This window comes from Podarcis gaigeae, assembly GCF_964106915.1.
Source record: "Podarcis gaigeae genome assembly, chromosome: 4".
Classification (NCBI taxonomy): Eukaryota; Metazoa; Chordata; class Lepidosauria; order Squamata; family Lacertidae; genus Podarcis; species Podarcis gaigeae.
In genome coordinates, this window is record NC_139677.1 from 47,297,212 (window position 1) to 47,323,150 (window position 25,939).

The 25,939-nt window shown below is 37.1% G+C and overlaps 1 protein-coding gene and 1 long non-coding RNA gene across 21 annotated transcripts in view; one reads left to right on the forward strand and one right to left on the reverse strand.

The window, feature by feature from the left end:
• The window catches only part of DMD (dystrophin), a 991,104-nt gene that overhangs the window by 499,101 nt on the left and 466,064 nt on the right, over positions 1 to 25,939 (reverse strand). For 12 of the 20 annotated variants that reach the window (XM_083734089.1, XM_083734109.1, XM_083734094.1 and 9 more), the window contains 6 exons: positions 24,900 to 25,070; positions 17,432 to 17,554; positions 15,268 to 15,405; positions 12,961 to 13,113; positions 11,898 to 12,080; positions 1,176 to 1,370 (listed from right to left, as the gene is read on the reverse strand). In XM_083734089.1, coding sequence (XP_083590215.1) covers positions 1,176 to 1,370; positions 11,898 to 12,080; positions 12,961 to 13,113; positions 15,268 to 15,405; positions 17,432 to 17,554; positions 24,900 to 25,070 — 963 coding nt within the window. The remainder of the gene's footprint in view (positions 1 to 1,175; positions 1,371 to 11,897; positions 12,081 to 12,960; positions 13,114 to 15,267; positions 15,406 to 17,431; positions 17,555 to 24,899; positions 25,071 to 25,939) is intronic. The other 8 variants (XM_083734093.1, XM_083734091.1, XM_083734087.1 and 5 more) reach the window with 1 other exon arrangement.
• The window catches only part of LOC310842606, a 438,867-nt gene that overhangs the window by 145,500 nt on the left and 267,428 nt on the right, over positions 1 to 25,939 (forward strand). The gene's annotated exons all lie outside the window — the stretch shown is intronic.

The following is a 25,939-nucleotide window of genomic DNA, read 5'->3' on the forward strand; positions in this document are numbered from 1 at the left end:
CTGTGCCCACAACTACCATCTCTTGACATTTTAATAGTTCAGTTAAATTAAACCTACAGCAATAGTTACTTGTAACCATGTTAATCAGTATCATTAAAGTTGGTGTCAGCTACAATAATATCAAATACATGTGGAATAACAAGTGATTGGTTATGGAAATAATTCATACTAAGATGCACAAATGTGTGACATTAAAGAGTACTAATGAGGATCCATTCATCTGCTACTAATCCTTTTGCTGGGCCATTGATTCTCTGACCAATACAGTTGACAACATGGAAAACACATAACAGTAAAGGACCAAATAACAGTAATTTATATAATATCTAATTTTTGCATAATCTAACCTCATCAGCAAGAGTAATTGTTTTTTAGTGAAGAATAGCAACAACAATGTCATGATACACTTTAAAAAGTAATCTGGGCATAAGATTCAAGAAAATATTGAATAATATATTAGGAGCAACATAAAATAAAATGATTATGGACTGATTTAATTAATACCAAATAACTTTGTACTGTATTGTTTATCATTTCTTTATGGATATATACACTACTGTTACATTGACATTTATATATTTTCTTTTTTATTACTAACAAAAAAAAACCTTTAAAATTGCCTAAAGACGTTTTGTTGCCACTGCTTTGCGTAGTTGTTTCTGTACATTTGTCCTCTTTCTAGTTTTTGTTTAAATTTCATTTTTTAACTCAGTGTGTATGTCATGCTGAACTAGTAAGGTTTGCTGTCCTCTTCCCGTGTGCCCCAAAATCTCCTACGGTGGTCCGCCAACCATCCAAAGCTGATGTTAAGGGCATAGGAAAATGATGGGGACAGGAGAGTAAGTTCTGTTGCTCATATGGGAGTCCCTTGCATTAGCAGAGCTGTTGCGTTAGATATGGCCTGTATTTCCTAACCCCATTTACCTGGGACTAAGCCCTTTTAATGGTGTTAACTCTCAGGTAAGTGGAGTTAGGACTGCAACCTAGTTTAGGAAATTGGTTTTTGGTGTTTTTTTTAATGCCAAGAGAGAAAATTAAAGAAAAAAACTGACCAAAGGAGAAGCAACAGAGTCTTCTGGCACCTTATGGTATAAGCTTTTGTGAACTATATCACTGTGCAATGGTACATTACCTTCAAATTATTATTCAAATTATTCAAATTGTTTGAGTCTTACCATGAGGCACTCTTCTTGTCTGACAAGATCCTCACAGTCCCTCCCCTGCAGACTAGGAGAATTAAGGAGGTCTTCAACATCAGACAAAGCTTGCAGAAGCCGAAGGATTTCTGCCAGGTATGCAGAAGGCACATAAGAGGTTTCCACAGTCATACCTTCAGTCATCACAACAGTTGTCTCCTCACGAACTGTTTGCTGGTATAGATATACAACAGAATTTTTCCTTTAGTTTCAAAAAATGGTCACTGCACTTAAAAAAATAGTAATATATAAACAGTGTATCATGTTGTAGCACCCCACCTCAAATTATGCAACCATAATAAACATATCCTGCTAATTCATTTGATTGTGATTTTTAATGCTTCATATAGTAGGGCATTTTTATCTTACTTCTCCAAAAATGTAAATCTGGCTAACTATGATGGCTAACTATGGGACATTAATGACTATGGTTCTGAGACCATGAAAGGTGAGAGGAGTAGGTGCATATAAGGCTTCTGCAGACTTTTCCTAGCAGCATAGTCATATAAATCTGTAAATAAAGAACATACAAGCTAGATGGGAAATCCTAACATGGAAAGCTCTCCTGAAAGTGCTACGTAGATGTGCCAAGTTTTTCAGCACAATGATGAGCTCTAGTTCCAAAATCTGAGTTTATATTTCAAGATTTTCACCTGGAATTCAAAAATTAACTTGATTTTTTGCTAAATTTTAACTACAGACTGAATTTTACACACTGACTACACATTAAAGACTGGTTCATACATCTCTCTTTACCCCATTGTTGATGTTTCAATAATTTTTCTTAAGATTTTGATAACAATACAATGCCAGCTACAAACATCATGTCAAAGTGCAAAAAGGGAAAGGGAAATAATAAGGTGGGGGACACACAAAAAACTGCAACAGTTGGCAAGGGTAAGGTCAGCTAAGCCATGAGCTTGTGCCATTATTTTGTATAATCTTACACCGTTTCTGTTTGGTCCTTTAGGTGTGTACAGTAGATGACAATATAAACCAGGAAAGTAGGGAGTGATGGGGAATCACGAAAGTGCATACTTCCAACCAGGTCTGTTGCCATTTGTTAGGCAACATAATCTGTTTTAGTAACTAGTGCCAGGATGTAGAAATTGGATTGGGTCTCTTATCATGCATTAGATGGCAGTTTTCCTGTGCACCTCTTGTTATAATGCTGTAACAGTCCATTTCCCATGAACATCAGATGCATAGTTTCTAGTAGTGAATCCTAGCACTCTAATTTTACCATTTGAGAACTGGTTGATACTTGTGTCCCTACTGACTTTGGAAACACTGGGCTAGCAGATGTGTAAGGATGCTCTACTCCACTCCCAATTGTCAGCTCATATACATGACTCACACACACATCCTGCCATCACAACACAGAGAACACCACTCCATTGTACACTCCTCTGAAGTCCTTCATCTCCTGAATGTAAATCAGAAACTTCAAAGTGATTTTAGCAACATATACAATTTATTATTATTCAAGAATCTGGGTCATTGGTAACACTGAAACTGCATAGGGATGAAGTCAAATTTAGGCTGTGCAATGAGTGCAGGAGTTAGAGACAGAAATTATTGTCTGAATTGTAAAGTAAGGTACTGGATTTAGCCAAGACCACATTTGAATTGAGTCAGGCAACAAAATGTCTTGAGCTGGTACTGTAAGGATGCAATGGGAAAATAATGCATGTTAAAAAGGGTGGTGAACAAAGGGCAAAAATTGGCACCATTCCACTACCCAATAGATAAACCATTGTCTAAGAGAACAAGCTCGACTTTAAGTTGTTAAAATAAGTACAACAGCCTTAGGGCAACTATTCTACAAAATCCCAAGGTGGACCCCACATAACTCTTTCTAGGGAAGCAGGAAGATTCAGATAGCCAAATAGGCCTATGCTCGTTCCAGAAGTTGCTTAAATCATGTCATCTTAAATTGGATAAATGTGCTATGCAAGGCAGATTCCCAGTACTTTAAGCTTTGCAAATCACAGTCTGAATCAAGATGCTAACATATTGGAATAGTATTTTCAGTATAAAAGCTATATAGGGGTGCATTGTGCAAGTTTAATTACATCTTTCTGATCAACTAAACTCTCTTCTGAATTTATTATAGATGGTCCTAAATAGCAGACTTTGCAAAGTGCTGAGATAAATCTCAGGGATATTAAGTACATATCAATATAGCCCAAAATTCATGGTTGGGCAATAGCTTTATCAGGATCAACCAAAAATGTCAAGCTTGCCCTGATTTAAGGACATTTTGGTTAGTCCTAATAAAGGTATTGCCCAAGTATGGATTGTGGGGATTTTTCTTATGCACCAACACAACTACTTTTGCTTTTTACATCCAAATGGAAATATTTTCAGAATGTTGATAAATCTATTGGTACATCTGAAACTACTATAACCGAGTCACTTCGAAAAGTGAAAATATCAGTTAATATTTATTGTTTAAAAATTGTACAAAGCATACAGATAATATAATTTTGAATATGCATAATCTTTTTGACTGCCCTCATTTAAGACTAATAGCACTTGGTTTTTTAACCACTGCTGTGTTGTACATTACTAACTGCAGGCTTACATCAACATATCTTGTGAGACACAGTTCTGTCTATATCTCCTTGTTTTCCCTGTATCAAAAACTACATAGTGCTAGCTCAAAAATGGCATATAACTGAAGAAAGAAGAAGCACAAATTGCTTGGGTTACTTCCCACTTTTAGACTGTATTATATAAAGTACGACTGAAGTCTTACCTGTGAGATCTATGAGCACCAGGTAACCATCAGAGCTCACAGGTCTCATGAGAGGGGATATCCACATGCCCAGCTACCTGCAGAAGTGCTTCTCTTTTCCATATATGTGTAACAAAGGAACTGGCTCTGAGAAAATGCAGGATGCTATAGCATAGTATTATTCTGTATATGTGATTGTATCCAATGCTGTATGAGCAGCATTCCGCTCACACAAAGGAACTGGCTCTGAGAAAATGCAGGATGCTATAGCATAGTATTATTCTGTATATGTGATTGTATCCAATGCTGTATGAGCAGCATTCCGCTCACACAAAGGAACTGGCTCTGAGAAAATGCAGGATGCTATAGCATAGTATTATTCTGTATATGTGATTGTATCCAATGCTGTATGAGCAGCATTCCGCTCACACAACATAACTTTCCTCTCCTCTCCTCTCATCTTTTCAATCATGCTCCAATGTTCTGGAGCAGATTTTCAGGGTGTGCAGGAGACTGAAGGGGATAAGGGCAGGTGTTTCCATTGTACAAGTGGAATTCTGTTGTACAAGCAGAATGGCAGCAATTGATACAATCCTGTTAACGTGTGGGATGCCCCGAGCTTCAGAATTTGTATACTTGTTTCACAGATGCTGATATTCAGTTTGCCTTTTAAAGCTGATTTATTCTCTCAAAGTAATATTGAGAGGCCTATGGAAAGATTAAGGAAGGTCAAACTTCATTCTGAAAATGCAAAGATGGTTGTGGAGAAGTAATAGTTTACTTTCATCTCAATATTGTGAGAAGCAAAATAAGAGTTGGTCTCAAAAGTGTAAGAGAGCCAGACAACATCTGAGGAAGAGTTTCTCAAATTTAGGAATATTTCCTTAAGGCCTTTCCTTAAGGCTGTCAACTATACATCCAGAACTATAGTACCTGAAATTCTTAAAACAATAAGTGTTAATTCCAGGTAGTATGGAACAGCATGAAAAACTAAATAAATATTGGATTTCTTAACACCAAAAGAGAAATTCTTCTCCAGGGAATTTACAATATTTACTTAGGCTTGATATAAATGCCTTTTTCATGCACTGCTTGCTATGCCAGAGTGAACTATGAGATTGTCCCACTTGAATGAAGACAAATTCTCAGTCTCCAGAACAGCTAAGGTTTGCTCCATATTGGATGTATATAAATTTTGCATTAATTTTATGAAAAACATAAAGGTGATTTGAGGTATATATAGGTCTCTCTGGATCTGCCTTCAAAATTGATTCCCCCCCCCCACTCAAATGGGGGCTTTGTAACTATATGAACATACCGGTAAATCTAGAAGTTGCCCTGTATATGATACATTAGTTGATTTCCAATTACATAGAAAAACATATTTTATTTAGAAAACCAGTTTTACCCTTGAATTAATTTTATTTCCTCAGTACTCACACTGTATTAGATTGTACAAGAGGAGGACTTTCCAGGCATTACATGTAAATTAGCAAGATATTGCTTTCAAACAGTAACACACAACATTATACAATTATGAAATAAATACAACACAGTGACCTGGTTTGCATGACTTTATAAGCCAAACTATGGCTTACCACGACTGCGTGGGAATGCAACCTCCTGAAGAGGAAAATGTACCGGTAACTGCTTTGCTCCTTTGTTCTTTTTCTGGCTAGGCCACACCATGTTGGCCCAATAAGGACTTGTGTTTAAGCTGCCTCCACACTAACCACAGGCTGTAGCCAATATTTGCAAAGCAGTTTTGTCTGATACTTGTTATGTATTTTTTAGCATCAGAACATTGAAATGTGTCTGCATCATCCTAGAAAGGTGCATGTCAAGGATTCGTAAAGACTACAGTATTAGTGTTCCACAGTAAGAACTCTGCCCTTCCCCCATAGTCAACTCTCTCTCTCTCTCTCTCTCTCTCTCTCTCTCTCTCTCTCTCTCTTTCTCATATATTACTTTTTTTAATCTGCCTTTTTGCAGCAACATTTTGCTTATCTCCATTTACTTTTAGTGAAACGTAAGCATTTGTTTAAACAGCAATTTTGCATAGGAGATTTTTCAGAGTTTATTCCCTCCTCCCCCAATCTAAATCTTGTTTTTTTTTTAAAAAGTAAAATAATATTTAGAAGTGTAGAAAGCACCGTATTTAATGGTATTTAAATACTGGTCTGTTCCACCCAATATATAGAGTAGGAAGATGTAAACGTCAAGCTTTCCATGAAATATTCTATGATAAAAGTCAATTTTCATTTTATTTTCTTGTGCTTCGTAGTACAATATTTGCAACTGGAGTAAACAAAAAACAAAAAACCCCATGATATTCCCCCACTCCCTGACATGTCCCAACTGCTAGCTAAGTTGATATATAAATTACAAGTTTACTCCAGGCAGCCTGCTTGTGACCTTCAGTAGCTGATTGAAATGCAGAATTCCTCTCCACAGGGTGTATTCCATGGCCATTTGGACTGCAGTTCTAGCCCACCACACAGCAGATCCTGATAGTCATGCCATATTTTAATATCCTATATGAGGCAGGTTTGATAGGTAAGTGTATATAGCTTTCTGTGAAGCAGATATTTGGACCACATTTAGGTCGTGTGCAATAAAATTGTTTTCACTCAGACTTACACTATTTCTCTTAGAAACAACAATTATTGCTAGCATTCGCAAATGCATATGCAGCTGTTAAAGGTAATCTATCATTGTATTATTTTTTACTATAAAAACAAATGAAAATACTCATTTCTTATGCTTAGCTTTATTATTTTAATTTAGTATTAGTAGAAGCAGTAGCATAGCAAATATTCAGAGTAGTCATTCTTAACTTATAACACTGAAACTGCTTTAAATGGCTTCAGCTAATTATAAATCACTGTGTGATGGATCTTTTGTGGAATGCCCTTCAAATCCTATTACTCTTTTTGATAAAAGGAAGCCATTTCCAGTAAGAATACTTGAAGAATTTGATCTCAGAGAATTACACTGTGAATTGATCTGATCTGTACCTCCAGAACTAATGTTCAGACTGAAATTCACTTATCCCCCATATTTCACACATCGTATTTGCTCATCCACCATATTTCCAAAATATTCCAGTGTAATTATTGGTTTTAAAAATGTATCAAAGTACAATGAGAAATGTGCAGTTTGAGGGGAAAACATTCTTTTGAATGAATATCTGAATGTGATACGTTTGTATACATTATTTATTTTTAACATATTAATGTGGATGGGATGGGATAGACTTTTAAGTGAGAAAAGAAGTGAAAATGGCATGGACTTGAAATAGGCCCATCTACAGTGTACAAAAGAACCTTTATTTATTTATTAAATCTATATCCTGACTTTCCTCCCAAAGAAGCCCAGGGTGACAAGCAACAAGTGATAAAACAATGAAAACATCTTAAAAGCAATTCCAACACAGATGCATACTGGGAAAGATCTCAACATAAAAGGCTTGTTGAAAGAAGAATATCTCATGAAGGAACAAAAAAGGCAACTGAGATGGCTCCTGTCTGATATTTAAGGGGAAGGCATTCCAAAGGGCTGGTGCCACAACACTAAAGGCCTGATTCCTATATTGTGCAGAATAATAGAATTGCAGGTCTGGAAGAATGAGGATCATCTAGTCCAGGACTATACAGCTGTCCCACATGGGGATTGAACCTTCAACCTTGGTGTCATCAGCACCATGCTCTAGCCAGCTGAGCTGGAGAACAGACCTCCTGATGAGATGGTATCTGTCAGAAGCTCCCACCTCTGAGCACTGTGAATGACTGGATAAAAATAAGGGGTGAGGCGATCTTTTAGATATCTTCATCCCAAGCTGTATATAGCTTTATACACCAGAACCAGAACCTTGCATTTAGCCTGGTAGCTAACTGGCACCCAACATAAGTGCTTTCATTGCATTACGTTAAAAGCCCTTTATGAAATGCAATGAAATCACACTTTCACCAACAGAAGAGTGGGGACGAGATATTGTATAACTCTGTTGCCATCAGTGAAACTAAAAGACGATGAAGAAACCAAACAACCTTCCATAAATACGGTACAGTCCTCACCACTACAGCTGCAATACTGCACTCAAGGAGATAATATAACAAGGTAGGTAGGCTATAGGGGCTCATTGTTGCTAAAAAATTACAGGAACCTTATTTGTCTTGTTATTCAATTTATGCAAGGCGTGTGAGTCTCTTGTTAACTTTGAAAGAGTCACTAACTTTAATAGACATCTAAACAATAAGTGACAATCCTTTTTTTTTAAGCTCCCTGGGAAGCCCTTTCTGTTAATTGTTCATCCTTTCTATTCACCAGTGCATCTCTGTTAAGCCAACTGCACTGTATTCAGTTGCTAAAAGCAATTCTGAAAGCTGTATTATATTGAGAGGAAATGTGAAAATTGCATGGCACTTTGCCCAATTGTAAAAAATACTCAATTGTAAAAAATTAAAACATTGGAGCAGGAAAATAACCATTGTGATCTTGTGCTGAATTAAAAGACAATATTGCATTTGGGAGTGGGGGATACATAGCCTTAACAGTTTAGATATTCAGTCAGATGTAGAAAAGCTACACATTTAAATTCAGTATGTTATCATAACCCTCACTGCCATATAACACCACTTTGCAAGTATGAACACACTGTAGACCTACCACCAAACAATTAAAACCCTCCATTTGGCAGAGTGATGCAAAGTATTCAGATCTAAATGGAACGGCTGGAAGGGAACAGATTTCATCCAATTCTTTCTTGTGGCTTAATAACATATCAAATTTGAAAGAGGAGAGATAAATTGTATGGAACTGTTTCCAACAGAGGTGACTTGATTACTCAAATGTTCCTGCCTGACTGCTCATTTTCCTTATATTCTCTGCACACCTGTGTCTACAGAAACCGAGTGTGAAGATCTGGTTGCTTGCTATATAAGTATGTAAATACTGTGCACATATTTCATTTTTTTTTCTATCAAAAAAATGGCTAAATATGTGTCCTTGACATGCTTTTGCCAGTAATAATATCTTAGTGAACTTGTGCTGAAAGTGGATAGATTGGTTAAATTATCCTTTCTGGTTTCTAACAGATAAGCAAAAGTACTATGGTGATACGTTTGCAGAACAATTCCCAGGAGGTGCTCTTATAAAAATAGTGTATTAGCCTTTTATTTTTAAAGGCATGATAAAACCAGAGCAGACTTAAAACTAATTCAGCTATGAACTACTTGCAGTTGAACATGACAAAACAAAGTCGGTAGACTTACCTTAATGTGCAGTATTTTTCAACATTCACTTTTATAATACCTTAGAACATGTTTAGATGACTAAATATAAGTAATGGCCACTTGCCTTGTACCACCTGCAGCCCTACAACCTTCATAAGTGAGTGGTTTCCAGAGGAAGAACTGTGAGAAGAGAGGCTCTGTTTGTCATTATGGGGTGATTGGTTTCACCTGTCCTGCCCCACCTCCAGCCTGGAGAATCTTCAGAAGCACTATGTGTATGTATATTTTAATGAGCTGAATAGAGAGAGATCATGAGTTGTGGGAGTGTGGAGTGTGTGTGTGTGTGTTAGAAACTAACAGTGCTTTGTTTACTTTTTGTTTACTATTTTGTTAATGCTGTTAATATTGTTTTTGATGAATTGTTATAACTTTATATAAATTATAAATGCTGTATTGATTTGTTAATCATATATGACTTTTGCTTTAACTGTGATGTTTAGCTTATTTTTTAGTTGCTTTGTTAAAAGTTTTATAGATTGTAATTGTTTTACTGATGATTTGTTAATTGTTCTATGAGAGTTATGCTGTTTTTGTGACATTCTGTTATTCTATCATATTATCTATTCTATCATATTATTGTTATTTACTGTTTGTAAGCCAGTTTGGGATTCATTTGAATGTTGGTATGCTCTTTTAAAAGCACATTCTAGTACAAAACACTTCCAGTTTATGAGGTTGATTGTTTTTGGACTCTCCTTGATTGAGTAGAAGAATGATGGATTATGTGAAATAGAATGTGCTGAGGTTGAGCCCTTGATCTTTAAAAGTGTGTGAGGACAAGCCAAACACCATGGCTGCAAACAAGAGCTTTATTTATGCTGCAAAATAATGCAGTGTATTTCTAAATACCAGAGGCTATGGACAAACAGGCAATGCTATCATCATATTGCCCTTAAGAAGAAGAAGAAGAAGAAGAAGAAGAAGAAGAAGAAGAAGAAGAAGAAGAAGAAGAAGAAGAAGAAAAGACTTCCCTAGAACAGCAGACTGGCAACTAGATGGAACTTTGATCTCACCACCAAGCATAGCTAGGGCAGTCTGTATAATCTGCATAGGGAAAGGATTGGATTCAAAGGTATCTTTTCCTAATGGAAGAATCTTTGGGCACAATACAAAATCTTCCTCCTATCCGCACTGGTTTGTCTGGACTGCAGCAAAATTGTTTCCCCAATTGTAGAATTACCGTACTTGATTTCTACATTTGTTCTAAGAACAATTCTCCTAAGCAGAACACCAAATACTGGAATGTGAATTTCTTTTCAGATTTTCTGCACGTTCCTTTCTATACATGGTTCACTACATTATACATACATCTCTAAACAGTAAGAAACTACTTCACTGAAGATTTGTTGGCTTCTTAGTCAGGTTAATGAATAAAAGTTTCACCAAGAAATGGAAAACCTGAGGAATATACTCCACAAACTTAAGGGCAGAAAAATGAGGGTGTAGTCTCTTTCCAAAATCCTGTACAGCAAACATTGAACTGGTGTAACTGGGATAACCAAGCAGATTAACAGCAACTATTGTTGTTTTGTTAACCCCCCCAGTTTTACTGCAGCTGTAATTACTGTGCACTAAATACACTGTAAAAAAGCACCCTCTGCTAAGCAAGTGGGGGGCAATTTCCATGATAACGAAAGGCATCTATATTCAGTATATGATTGTATTTATGAGATCACTTGTGTAAATTTTATGAAAATATTTTCTGTAACCAAAGTTAGCTTCTGATTTCACAAAAACATGAGAAATTTCCATAGTACCACATATACATTAATACGTCCTCACAACATCCCTGTGAGGTAGGTAATGTCTATTCACTAGTTTTACAAATGAAACATTGGTCCAGATATTAAGTGAAATGGTGCATGTAATACAATTCTCATGCACTCAACATAACATGTTGCTCTCATCAGGGTTTTTTTTTAAATAGAAAATGCTATTCTTGTAATACATATATACAAACCAGAACTACAATTCTTTCAGTACCTAAAATCTTAACTCAGCAAACCTGATTGCATCCTTTATTTGAAAGTACAATTTCAGATAAGACATATTTCCCAATGGCAGAGGTCTGCTGGATAGGTGAAAGAAGCATTCTCCCTCCTCCAGAAGTTATTAAAAAGAACATTTGAATTGTTTAGTGAAAAACTGAGAAAAATTATGTATTGTCCTATTAAGCTGAAAAGATACTATGTTATGTATAAGAAGTAGAAATAAAAATTCTCCAATCTGTTCTTAGGTGTGTAGATTGTACATCATGAGGAAATAAAAGCTAATTAGTTTTTGCATGGGATGGTAGGTTGAAAATACATATTTCTGAGTCACGCATGTTTATTGAACAAAATAAATGTATGGCACGCTGACAGGTTTAAACCGGTAATGTTATGGAAAATATGAGGCAACAAAAATTAAGATGTACTTTTGTTGAATACTAAGGAATCTCTGCTGTTTATACTTGCTTGCTTGTGTTTTTTTAAAAAAATTAGGGCATTATCCAGGCAAATCGTGTACCACGAGGCTTATATTGTATGGTAAAATAAGGTGGCCCACATTTGCTGACCAGAGACTTTGTTTTAGGCAAGTTGGCATAGCAGTGGGTACTCTCATTGTTAGTAGGGTTCTGTTAGTAGCAGTATTTGCAAACATACATGTTTGCCAGGAACAACTCACAATTTGTGCATAGTTGAGTCTTCGAAATTGAGCAAATTTGCTCTCAATATCTCGCCAGCGCTTGCTGAGCTGTATCAGGGTTGGTTCCACTGCTTTTGCAGCCCCATCCTTAGACAAGCGATCAGCTTGTCTCTGTACCGCATTCAGCTCTTCCTTCTTCTTCTCCAATTCTCGATCAATTTCCTATTGAGCAAAATCAATACAGGGCCCAGGACAATTAGCTAACTAGATAATAAACTGCTAAGAATTAGCAAAATACTTTGGTAGAATCTTTCCCAACTTTATTGTTACAAACAAAAAAGTACACTTATTTTTATTTATTTTTGTTTACAATTAGACAGAAAAAAACAAAGGTGAGTATTGGGTGATTGATTTTAAATATTTAAGTGACATGTGTATTCTGGATAGTAATGTGGGCCCTTATATTAACTGTCTAATACTCCCTAGCACAGTCTGACAGGTAATTGGAAAGATAGCTGTAATGTACAGAAACCACATATTAAATACCCATAGTGATTGTCAGTTGCATGGTTAGAGGTTTTAATTGTTTTTCTCAACGGAGAAGAAGCAAAGAACTCAACGGAGAATGAAGCAAAAGAAGACGATGCAAAATAAACGAGGCAATTCTTTGACAACAAATAAGTAAATCTTTAGAATTTTGACAATGAAATATGTTTATGTTCTGATGAAAATGAATGTGCTAACATGAAAAAAGAGTTCATCCATATACCGATAAGTCATTTGCTCATCTGGAATAAAGATACAGAATCAATTATTTTTTTTCTATAAAGCAATGGAAGTTTCTAAACAGAATACACTTGATATACACAAGTAAAGTATTATTTCCTATAATTTTCTAAAATCTATTTAATGTAACATTTGCAAGGACACAAGGATAGGAACATGCAAGTCAACAAGCATTACTTAAATCATTTAAATAATAATATTAAGTATTGAACTACTATACATCTTATTACATTTACATACAGTGACACATATATGAATAATAATAATAATAATAATAATAATAATAAATGTAACACTGCTTCTAAAATGGCATTACCTTTAGCTTCTGTTCATCTTGGGGGTCTGGTAAACTTGCTAATTTTTTCTCAATGTCATCCAGCCAGCTCATTAGATCATCAGCCTGCCTCTTATACTGATACCATTGAGGAGAAATCTCCAAAGCTTTTTTCCTTCTTTGAGACCTCAGATCCTGTTCACAATGCAGACATTATTAGAACTGCAAAAACAAGCTTATACTATGGCCTAGTTTGCATGTTGAAATAAGCCACAGTTTGTCTTAAACTATGGTTTAATTGTGATTCTACCTTCAGCAGCCACGCAGGTTCCGTCAGCTTCTCCCCCTGCCCAAGCCATTCAAGCAAGCCATAATATTATTTCATGTTTTATCCAAGAGACAGTTTGGGATGAAAACCTCTGCAGCACAGAAAGAGCAGCCTGCTGTCAGCCTGCTGCATCTATACCACAGTGCTACCTGACTGGCCATCTCATTAGACTAAGAAACTACCTTTGCTAACTATAACTCTGCAGAGCATGTATGAATGGGTTGTGTGACTGAGAGCTCTTGAATCAATGAAACTGATAAAGTAGGTTGGAAAACTGGTGTCACTGTCTTGGTCCTTATGCTTTGATCCTGGCTTGCGTTTGTGATCAATAGCAGATGATGGAGTCCGGTGACAGCCCTTACATGACCTCCCAACAGTGGAGTTGCATCTGCTAATCAGGAGGGAGAGTGGGGGGAAGCAAAACAGGAGTGGAGGCAGGCCCATGCAGAGCTTGTATGCAGACCTCTCAGGGCAGGAGTCTTCTTAGAATAAAGAGCCAGGCAGAGGGCCTTCTTGGTGGTGGTGCCCGTCCTGTGGAACACCCTCCCATCAGATGTCAAGGAAATAAACAACTATCTAGCTTTTAGAAGACATCCGAAGGCAGCCCTGTTTAGGGAGGTTTTTAATGTTTGATGTTTTATTCTGTTTTTAATCGGTTGGGAGCTGCCCAGCCAGATGGGTGGGGTATAAATAATAAATTTATTGTTATTGTTATTTAAAGTTATAGACTCAAACAAACGAGCAGCTGGTCCCTTACAGGGGCCCCCAGCTGGCTTAGCCCTCCAAGGCCTAGGAACACACCAGGGCGGACACCAACACTGAACAAACACACCAGGAGGAGCACCATATTGGCTCTGTGCTTGGAAGAGGTAAGCAGTGCCACCACACCTTTCCGTCTTCTACTGTTCATGAAATCTAGACTATAATTGGTTTGTTTCAAACCATGAGTGCTAAAATGGAAATAAACTGCCACTGTGGGGGGAAGGGGAAGAAGCTATGGGGGGGGGGAATCCGGAGAGGAAGCGCATTCACAATTAAACCATGGTTTAAGACAAACAGTGATTTATTGCAAATTGTGAACAAGGCCTACAAATGGTGGCCAATATGTACACGGGGGTGGTGGTGGTATATAAATAGTTATGCAAATATATGAACCATGATTGTACTATAAGTAAAGGCTAAATATTTTCTTCTTTACTTGTTTCTCTAAGTAGGCTATGTTAATTTCTGTACTATATATATACATCTTTCAATAAGTTTTGTAAACTATTGTAACTGATTGTGTTTTATAAATATTATAGTTAAATTAAATTATGCATTATTGGGGATCCGCCCTTCCCTCTTAATCTTTCCCTATAATTCAATTTTCAGTCTACAAGGTACAAATTTGCTTAACTACTCAATAGTCTTAGTGTTATACGTCAAGGCTGAATGTGTTCAGTGAGTCACAAAAATGAAAAATAAAATAAATAACCATGCCCCTTGTAAAGATTGTCAGTAAGAATCTGATCAATCTAAATACAATTTTACTATCATTAAAGGCTTTGCATAAAACAGCTTTGCATAATACCACAGCACAAAATCTGAATTACATAGAGTTTTCTTAATCAAAGGCATTTTAATTTGTCAGAAGAATGCACTGAAAAAAACACTGAAAAGTTGTAGAAATTTTAACAGTCCTGCGTGCAAACCTATCAAAAAGTATGTTTAAAATGAATTGAAAGTTTTTCTCTATTCCTAGGCATAAAATGAAAAATAGCTATCTGCAACGAGGAATGTCAAGTAGCAATGGCTGCCGACAAATCCTCTTTCATAATCATAGAGCAGACTGCATTGATTTATTAAACAACAACTAGAAAACCATTGCGGAAGATCATATCTATGTGGAGGGGGAAAGATGCTATGGTAGATGCTAAAGAACCTCAGCTGTTGAGAGACTGCTGAACTCTCCATCCCTGCCCAATACCAACATGTATAAAAAAGATCAGAGAATTTGTGCATTTATTAGTTATGTTCTCTACCTTGAGAGCATTATGCTTAGTCTGCAACAGGTGCTGTTTACTTTTTATTTCCTCTCTTTTTCTTTCATCTGTGATTGTTTGGTGAAGTACATTTCCTCGTTGAAGCAGTTCTTTTACAGTACCCTCATTATCTTCACTCTGAGGGTTTTTTTTAATGAAAAGAAAAAGAATTAATGTAATCAACATTCTCTCCAAATATATATCTACACATAAAGCAAGACTGCTTAGCCTGTTGAATCTTGAAAATCTTGAAAAAAAATATTTTGCTATAACTAATCATTATTATTATCGCCATCCTTTACATACCATGAATATACATGGTGTTTCACATATTAACAAGAAAAAGCAACGGCCCTGCAAGCAGAAGTCCTTAAACTCAAAAAAGTCAGCAGAGGGTAGATGTCAGAGGGGTCAAGGAAGAGGGAGGAGTAAACAAAAAAGAAATATCCTCGGGCCTTTTCCATCAGGTCCCAAATGTGTTGTCCTTTGCTTTAAAGCTTAATTTAACTTTCCTTGCAGGGTAGCCTTCCTGCTGAAAGTCAGCCAAAATTTGCATCTATAGATATATGTTGTTTCATGCAAGTTTTATCCACATTCATATTGTGAGCCTCTGCCCCAAGTTTCTTAAGGATTTAGCAATGTCCCTGTGGTATGGCATGCTTATGAACTAAGAATTGAAAGCTTGGATACCGATGTTCATCCTTCAGAGCTACAGTAGAAGTATCAATGGGAAGCAGCAGCAACATTAGTCACATATTTTATTTTGAAATTATTTATATTGAGGATTCACTAGTATCAGGTGAGAGACTGTGCAAGTCTTGAACCAATTCTTGGATGCAGTGTTGGGCCAAAAAAACCCATGAAGATAATTTGACATTGTGATTTTCAGAAAATTTCAACTTTACTAATAACTTTAGTAACAACTAACTAACAAATAATACTAACAAATCAATCAATAACATACATAGAAAGAAAGCAAATGTAAGAGATTCAACAATACAGACAAGAGTTCACCTCATGTTTGCAATAGACATTTCCAGTATTTTGGTGAATCCTAGAATTACAGGCTTCCTGGGGAAAATTTGGCAAACTGCATTATCTAGGTAAAGGTAAAGGGACCCCTGACCATTAGGTCCAGTCATGACCGACTCTGGGGTTGCGGTGCTCATCTCGCTTTATTGGCCGAGGGAGCCAGCATACAGCTTCTAGGTCATCTGGGCAGCATGACTAAGCCGCTTCTGGCACGGAAACGCCGTTTACCTTCCTGCTGGAGCGGTACCTATCTATCTACTTGCACTTGATGTGCTTTCGAACTGCTAGGTTGGCAGGAGCGGGGACCGAGCAATGGGAGCTCACCCCGTTGCAGGGATTCGAACCACCGACCTTCTGATTGGCAAGTCCTAGGCTCTGCGGTTTAACCCACAGCGCCACCCAGCTCCCTCAATTATCTAGGCACATACAATTTTGTTTCTTTGTTTTTACTAAGATTAAAAAAGATGAAGCTGCAGAGCTTTCACTAAATTTGATGTTGAAGACTGAATGAGTATCAAAGTTGTGATGATTTGAAGGTACCAAAGATTAGTGCAGTTATAAAATTATGCTGTCTAAAGTCATACCAATTTCACTCCCCTTTCTTCAGCTATACAAATTAACAACAGGTGCCTAATTATTTAAGAATTTGTCATGAGTACAAATAATGCACCCTTCCATCAACATTCAACACCTTTGTAGAAGGATTTCAAATGACTGAAATCAGAAAGGGATATAAAAAGTATAAAATGAATAGTTGACATCATCCACAGCTGGACTTTCCCTACCTCTGCTTTAGTCAGCATCAGGTTAAATGAAAGATTTGTAGATTGATCCAGCATATCTATAACTTGGTGCTGGACATACACTTCTGTCCGTTTCAGAAAATTATTCCGAAGGAATAAGCAAGTATTATTCTATGAAAGTTAGCATTGTATATATTACTAGAACATTATGATGACAATGCTACAAACAGTAAACGCTGCAGTATAATTTTAGAGCAGCTAAACACAACGACAGTGTGTTTAACCTGTCTAAAGAGTCAAATGCAAACATAGAGGTTTCTAATTTTTACTCCAGCACTTATTCCATTTCCATTTCCATTTTATTCATGCTCCCATCACAACCAATTTACCATATCTTTATTGAAGTCTTCCTCTTTCAGATTCACCCCCTGCTGAATTTCAGCCTCCAGTGGTTCAAGCAATTTTTGTATATCGTAGTTAAACTGTTCCAATTCCTTCAAAGGAATGAAGGGCTTTAAAGAACGGTTGGAAAGTTGGGAAGGGGGAGAGAGAAAGGAAGATTGTCAATTTTACATCACATACTGTTTTATTACAGACATAAACCAAAGCGACATATCTGTTTTGCCCCCAACTGTTAAATTAATTACATACACATTTTGGGTATTTTACAAAATAGCTTTTATGTAACAAAACTAGTGGTAGTACCTTGCTTGATCAATCTTTATTTATGGCTCTTACCTAGAAGTTTTGTTTATGTTGCAAAAGGAACTTCATCAACCATATAAAAACATCATAAATCATCAAAATGAAAAAGCAATATTAAAACTATATAAAAGCCATAAAATGATAAAAGCCACAATCAATATAAAGGTATTTGCTGTTTTTTCAACTTCTTCACCAACAAAGCAAATATGCTTAATGAATACATATTTGGCTTGGATTGGTAGATGCATGTGAATAAATATGTAGAATGTGCATTCAATGAATTTTAAACTTTATGAGAACTGGGTAGGAAACACAATCCTGACATTTTGTTTAAACCTGGCCTATCAGAAATCCTTCACACATTCAGAAGCAATTTTTCCACAAATATGCATATATATCATATTTTATATTGTTTGAAACTTCAAAAGATATTTTTATTAAAGGCAGAAAAATAACCATATTAGTAAAACAGAAAAGTATTCCACAAATTCTGAATATTTCTAGCACAGTACATTAAAAATATACCACTTTAAAAAGTGGGAAATCACCTGTTTCCCCCCCTCCCCGCCCCAAACAAAAGCAATATTGGGATTTAGAAAGCTTTATGAGAAGGCTTAGTTACTTATTTATGTAAATTATAATACTGTCTTTAATTTAGAATCTTATCATAAGGACTACTTATGAACTTCAATAAGCTAGATTTCACTTGTTTTCATTAATGCATCACATGGGGGAAATTAATATGTGTGTACTTACAATTTAATATAAAGCCTTAAGTGCATTCTAATACTAAGATGTAAAATAATCAAATTGTTACATAGTGAACTTCCATTTTTGAACATCCTCATTGATGTGGTGCATTTTTATTCATTCATAAACAGAGAAATGAAATAAAAGATCCCTTTCAGATAACTGGCATTAGATCTACTTTTAAGACTTTCAGGTGTTAGACAAAAAACTACTCAACTAACACAGTGCCATAAACCAATTATTCCAGCAACCTTAATCAAAATGAGCTGTTAAAACATGTGACAAATGACACAGGTTTACAGACACGTAAGTAAGAGTCATTGTTTGGGAACATACAGTTCTGTGTTCCAAGCTAAAATGGATCAAAAGATAATTTAGCCCATGGCATTGCCCTAAGCACACACAATTCAGTTCTTCAAATATCAGTCTGAGCAATTTTGAATGTCAGCGATCCCAATGTCATTTCATAGAATGGGACCCTTTATTTCCATTTCTCCTGCAGCTTCTTTATTCCTAAAAATCTGCTTCTTTCACATTGGGAGCCACTCTGGAATAGAGTGACATGGGGTTCGGGGCTGCAGTAGTAAGGGGAAATGGGCAAAAGCGCCTTCTGTTTATGAACCTCACCCATAGTTGGTCAAGGACTTTTTATCGCAACCATGTGAAATGTTGGCTAAATGATATACACTGGATGACAATTTGCTGCTGGGCCAAGTTATTACTACTACTGTATAAAGCAACTTATATTTAAATAATCACCTCACCTTTTATACCCTTGCCTGACCTTTATGACCTGCACCTGACTCACAATTTGCCATTCCTTGCTAGTGCATTCCGTGTTGTGGCACTGAGCTCATGGAACTCTTTGCCCAGTGAGATTAGACTGACACATTCTGTAATGTGTTTTAGGCATCACCTTAAAAATCTGTTGTTATAGCAAGCCTCTTCTTGAAGGTGGCCTATATTGTATTTCTGTGAGCATGCTGCATTTTATTATGTCTTCTGTATGGATTTGTTCATTTTATTCTGTATTGGTTTTAAATTTTATACACTGCATAGGTATATTGATTTGATTATGGGTATAAAAATTGACACGATAAATATATATAAGCCCTTGAGCAAATGCTATTAAGTAATCATGGGATAAAACAATAGATAAGAGCAGTATTGCATTCTGTGTGAATTAAGACGGGTTTTCAGATGTTCCCATTTTTGTAAATTTCTGGTTATTTATATAAAAAATAATGCATATTATTCATATTTTGGCATGAAGGATGGTAGAACATAAATTTACAAAATCGTATTTTGAAAATCTTAGCCACAAAAGGCAGAGTTGGCACAGAAGTTTGTCAGGAAGAGAACTTTGTTCAGCTGAAATAAACGGAGGAAGATTTCTATGACTATTTTGGATAAAAAACATTAGCATACCTTGGACTTAATTGTGCTTCCACTAGAACATATTTCCCGCTTATGGAGTACCTCACATAACCAGGTCTACCGAGAAGCAAGTCCCATTGAATTCAATGGCATTTGCTCCCAGGTAAGTGGGGTTAGGATTGCTGCTTAATACCACAGCTTTATTAAAGGATCTTCTTGCCACACAAAAAAAATCCCTCACAGAACCCACCTACCAAATCCTCAGAGAGCTAGGAAGTTCCAATAGACACAAATCAGAGTCTTCTTTCTTTATGTGAGAGCAGGCCCAGACAGGGCGGGGGGGCATATGAGCCACTTGGCCTGGTCCTCCAATTCCAAAGGGGGCTTCAGTCAGCATATTCACAATACTTACTTATTTATAAGACTTCAGTTATCCCCAGGGTAAAAAAAGGGGGGCACATATAGATATACCTGGCCTGGCCCTCTGCCTGTCTCTGTGTGAGAGGGAGGCAAGTAGAGACCCCAGCTGTGTCAGTCAGACTGGTCCCTCTCCCAGCATTCCTGTACGGAGGAAGAAAAAGGGCTGCGGGAGAGGTCAGCTCCAGAAGCTCCTTGCTGATCTCTCCCTCACTGCAGACTCTGCCAGCCTTTGGCTTAAACCAGTGATTTGGCCTTTTTTGAGGCAGATTATACTTCCAGATTTTCCTTAGCCTCAACCTGCCTCACCACCAGCCTTCACACTTCAGCCTTCTCCTCCAGCTTCTTCCTGTTCTGGCCCATTCTCGGACAGTGGTAGAACTGGCATTTTTATGTTCCAGCCAGCCTACCATTCCTTCAACCAATCAGATTTTAAATGGCACTGAATTCATTATCAGACCACTTTTCCCATTCAAGGAGTGGCCAATGATTTCTATCCAAGAAGCCAGTGAGAAGCGAAATATTACCACTGTCTAACACAAAAATAAAAAGAACCCAGATTTTCTCAGCTAACTGCATCTGCCAGTCACAGAGGATACTTAGTATTCTAAACTTAACCTTTCACATAGCACCACATACACAGTTAACTTTTATATCCTGTCTTGGTAAGCACATTGTAAAAGGTGATTTCTTCATGGGCCCACAGTGTTTTTAACAGAAACAGAAAACCACTAGCCATGCATTTCCATTTTCCTGTTCCCTGGTGTTTCTTAAAAAAAATATTCCTACTTGCCTTTCCATGACAATTTTTACCTGATTTTTAAAAAATATACAAATATTTTAGCCAAGCCTGTTGCTTTCTAAAAATGCTATTAATTCCTCAACCTTCTATCCCTAAATAAGTGTGATTAAAAGAAAATGGTCTAAATTACAATAAGGTTAAAATCTTGGTCATATTTAAAAGACTAATGTATCACAAATAAAAATCCTCTCAGCAGTAACCTACTTCTTGATAAATACATGCTACCCAGTGTTTTGATCCAATTTCCATAAGAAAATGTGACTGAGGGCAAACTAGTCAACATTAAATCAAGGCATGGCTAAGATTAACTGAAAGAAACAAATAGGAGTGTTGGATCTTCAAGACTGAACACAGACAATTGGTACCTGAGGTAGAAAGTTCAAGTAGCAACATTATACAAATAAACCACTCTTTAATAGCACCCATAATTTGCTACCTAAGGCAGCCACTTCATCTTGCCTAATGGTAAGGTCATTTTTGATGATGTCATTACAGCTTTAGTACTTTATTTAAACCCAGAGAACAATAACATTGTTGCATGCCTCCCCAGTCTCTGAGTGGTACAATATTTCATGGGTCTCAAGCACTTACCCAGGGTTCATGTTTCCTTCGGAAAGAGGCAAAGCAGAGACACTGCTGTCTTTTTGATATATGATTTATTTACACACACACACACACAAACAAACACACATCCTGAGCCTACAGTGGAGGTATTCACAAAATTAACACCTCAAGAGGGCTTTGCTTCTTCCGTGGCTGCAGCTTAGAATTCAAAGAGAAATCAAACATCATTCTGACTCTCTCTCCATCTTACTCCATTCGGTTCTAGCTCACATCACTGCAAACTCTCTGCCCTCAACTCTGACACTGTCCTTCTAAATAACTGTGGGCACCTCGTCAAGAAGCTAGCCTTGCCTATATTTTAACACTTGCTGGATCCAGGGGTTTGAAGGGTCTCAGCATACCGCCTACTCCCCCGCCCCCTGCAACCTCATAACACCATGTTGACCATTTATGAAGATAGGAAGCTTAGTAGGCTGACCTGTATTTTGTTAATCTTTGCACCAGACACAAACCAGAACAGGTAGTGTGGTGTGACAAACAGGTTGTTCATTAACAAAACAAATATTTTCAGCAAACTACAAATGGAGGGCTTCTTTATACATATTTTCAGGGCATACATATTGAAATGTAAATATAATGTTCTGTGTGAAATGTAACATTTGAATGCAACAAAGTTGTGTATTACATGGGTACAACTGATCAGGAAGGAAGAATATATTGTTTCTGTGCTAGGTGTGTTTGCGCTGCAAAATAGGCTTGTTTGCACATTAGTCAAACTATGGCTTTCCGCAGCACCCCCTGGCACAGTGCTTTGAATCCAAACCACTTTCTCTGGAGGGGTGGGGAATGCTCTGCTTAAAAACAGAGCATGTTTATTTTTCCAGATTAAGCAGTTTGTATTCAAAGCACCTGACGAAGTGCTATCTGCTGATCAGTGGTTACAAGGAGCCTCTCTGAAGGTGCTAATCACTAATTGGTGCTGAAAGCACACATTCAAAACAAGTTGCTGTAACTGTGATGATTATGATGTCAAATGATTTACAGGTGATTGATCCAGACCAACTATCAAAGTTGGTCCATGGTGGATGTGTGGAATAAGGATCTGGCCCACTAGCCAGATCAAGCTGCCTATCCCTGACTTACCTGAGCCATGCAGACACCACCTTCCCAGTTACAGATAGGTAGCCGTGTTGGTCTGCCATAGTCAAAACAAAAAAAAAATTCCTTCCAGTAGCACCTTAAAGACCAACTAAGTCAGTTCTTGGTATGAGCTTTCGTGTGCATGCACACTTCTTCAGATACACACTTCCCAGTCACTTTTACTTCTGTGCCAAGCTAAGCTAAGCTACAACTAAACCTTGGCTATGTTTTGTGGTTAGTGAGGAGAGAGCATAGTTATGACAGCTTAATATACTTAATATACTTAATTGTGTTCTGTTTTTAATACTGAAGCTTCCAATTTTCAGTGCTAAGCACACATGCATGAAAAGCATAAAAACTGCCGGTTGCTGAGTGAGTAGATTGAAACCAGCTCCAGATTCCCAATGCTTCCCATAATTGTGTGTCTCTTTAGAACAGCGATGGGGAAACTGTCGTCCTCCAGATTTCATTGCACTTCAAGTCCTTGCCAACATTACCAATGATTAGGAATAACAGAAATCGTATTCCAACAATATCTGGAGCATCACTACTTCTCAATCCCTGCTTTACAATATGCTTGTATGCAAGACGAACCTTCATTACTTTCCCTATTTTTTTAAAAACAAAAATTTATATAAATGCCCTCTAATTTTATTAATGAACCCTGAACCATTTTTACCTCAACAGAATCTTGTGTAAATTTATGTATAGTACTACATTTTGCGCAATGGCTTTTAGATTCTATACAACTTCAAGTACCTTATCTCACCTAAGTGTACTTTTCACATTTATTAGGTGGGCACTGGGATTGGAAGTTTCAAGAAACAGTTCACTGGTGCTGAGCTAGGCACAATTCAAGTTGGGGAAAGTGTATATGTGGACAACTTTGATAAGGCAAAATTTCCCAACTTCTGCTGTAGCTGTATCACCAGCTTTTGGAGCTGTAGATGCTGTGGTTGCCTGCAAGTGGCCCTTGACCTCCTGTTAAAAGCCTAGCTGTGTGGAAAAGGCTCTGAAATACATGCCAGAATATGTAATACTGGACTAGACAAAACAATAGTCTGACTCAGTATGCAGCAGTTTCATAATTCCATATGTCAACTTTTGTTTTTGTGTTGGGTTATGGCTCAAAAGGCAGACTTACTTCAGCTCTCTTAGGCTTCCTCAAGTTTTCACTTCCTTTCTAAATGTCAGTGGTTTAGCCCCTTCCTCCCACCCTTTTTCAAATACAAATATTGGTGGGTTCAGGTCTAAGCAGCTTTGCCCATTTTCAACTTGCTCTCCTGGCTGCCTCCAAGCAAACTAGATCTTAAGGCTGCATTCCTACGCATATTTACATGGGAGTAAATCTGATTGAGCACAATGGGAGTTACTTAAGGATAAGCATGCATAGGATTGTGCTATAAGTTGCCCAGTTGGGCTAAAAAAACCTTGTTATCCAGAACTGCCTTTAGCAAACTGGTCTTAGAAAAGCTGGCTTTAGGAAAGTTAAAAGAAAAAGTACCAAATATTTACCACACTTATTTTAAGCTCTCTCCAACTCTTCCACTGATACAGCTCAGCAACCATACAGACAAACAAAATTGGTGAAAATTATTTGCTTTTGACTCATTCTCACCGTGTTGATCTTATTGAGTTGCAAACATATCAGCATGAAACTTGTGAACAGATTCTTGCACCGGAAGCACCAATGTGAATTTGCTTTAAGACAACATGCTAGATAGAAAAGCCACATGCTAGTTTTACATGTCCTCCATTTTGGTATGACAGCATGCTTTTTAGTGATAACAACAAGCATCATTTCTTTCTTTTTTTCCTCAGCAGGAAATTTTTGTGGCTAGTGAAAGCAATAATAATAATAATAATAATAATAATAATAATAATAATAATGGGAACTTTGCTTCTGGAAGGGACAGTTTATTTTACGTACACACTCACAAAGGCTCTTCCAATGTTTCAGTTTTTAAATTCCGGATTTCATTCCTTTGTCCTTGCTAGCTTCTGCTTTGTAAAACGTGCCCTCAAAAAAATCCAACCATACCCACTTTGCGAAGCTCTCTTTAGCATATACAAGTAGCTCAGCAAGGAGCATGTCCTCCTACCTTTTCACTTTTAATTCTTTCTGATAGGGCTGCAAATCGCTGGTTGAGCTCTGCCAGTTTAGGCTCTATTACTTTCCTGCAGTGATCTCCACGGTTTGTCATCAAGTCTACTGCCTGGTCACGCACAGAGTCCACCTTTGGACGCATATCATTCAGCTCAGTCTTTAAGCGCTACAGTCCATGAGTAAGAGACAGGGCTTGAAGTTAGTAATAAATGCAGGAAGGAAGGGAGGGAAAAGAGAAAGAGAGAGTGTGCAAAGGAATATGGAGCAAAACCACAAAGCAAACGTTAGATAAATGCTTGTGACTAAGCATACAGTTGTGTAGCTCTGAAAAGTCCATGCCTAGCTTTTCATATATATTTTCAGGCTGACAGAAACAGTGAAACAGAAGATGAATATGCATTTAATTAAAGACATAGAAAAACATCCTGAATAACTTATTTTTTCCTCAGCTGATTCCCTGAACAACACAAATATGTTTATGTTCAGAATAGCAAGAGCATTTAATAGCAGATACACACACTGTAGTGCTCCTGTTCAGGGTGCTCCAATTTCATTCCCCCTCCCACAAAGCTTTCTATGCCTCTACCAACAGTCAAGTCGGCAGTGTTCACTGGACTGTTTCTTGCCTCATCCAAAATGTTTAACACCTCCAGGTTATTTGTACTTGTGCAAACTTTGAGGTTCCTCTAAGACTGATGATACCTTCTTCTTGAATTGTGATAACTACAGTAATATAGCCATTTGGATCATTACGAACCAGCACTCAGATAACCAAGATCACCATTGAATACATATGCAGAAAGATTTCATGCTTTCTTCTTGCAAATTTCAGCTCAGTGACAGGCCCTCTGATCCTCAGCCCACCAATATAATATGGTCTGTTATAGGATTACTGAGATGTTACGTGTTTTGTACATTAAGAAACAAAGCTATAGAAAGCTTAAGTGTTAATGGTATGCATAGGAACCAGAAGATATTCTACAGAAGAGATCTCTCTCAGTTTCCTTAAGGTATTTAAAAAATATGTTAGGACAT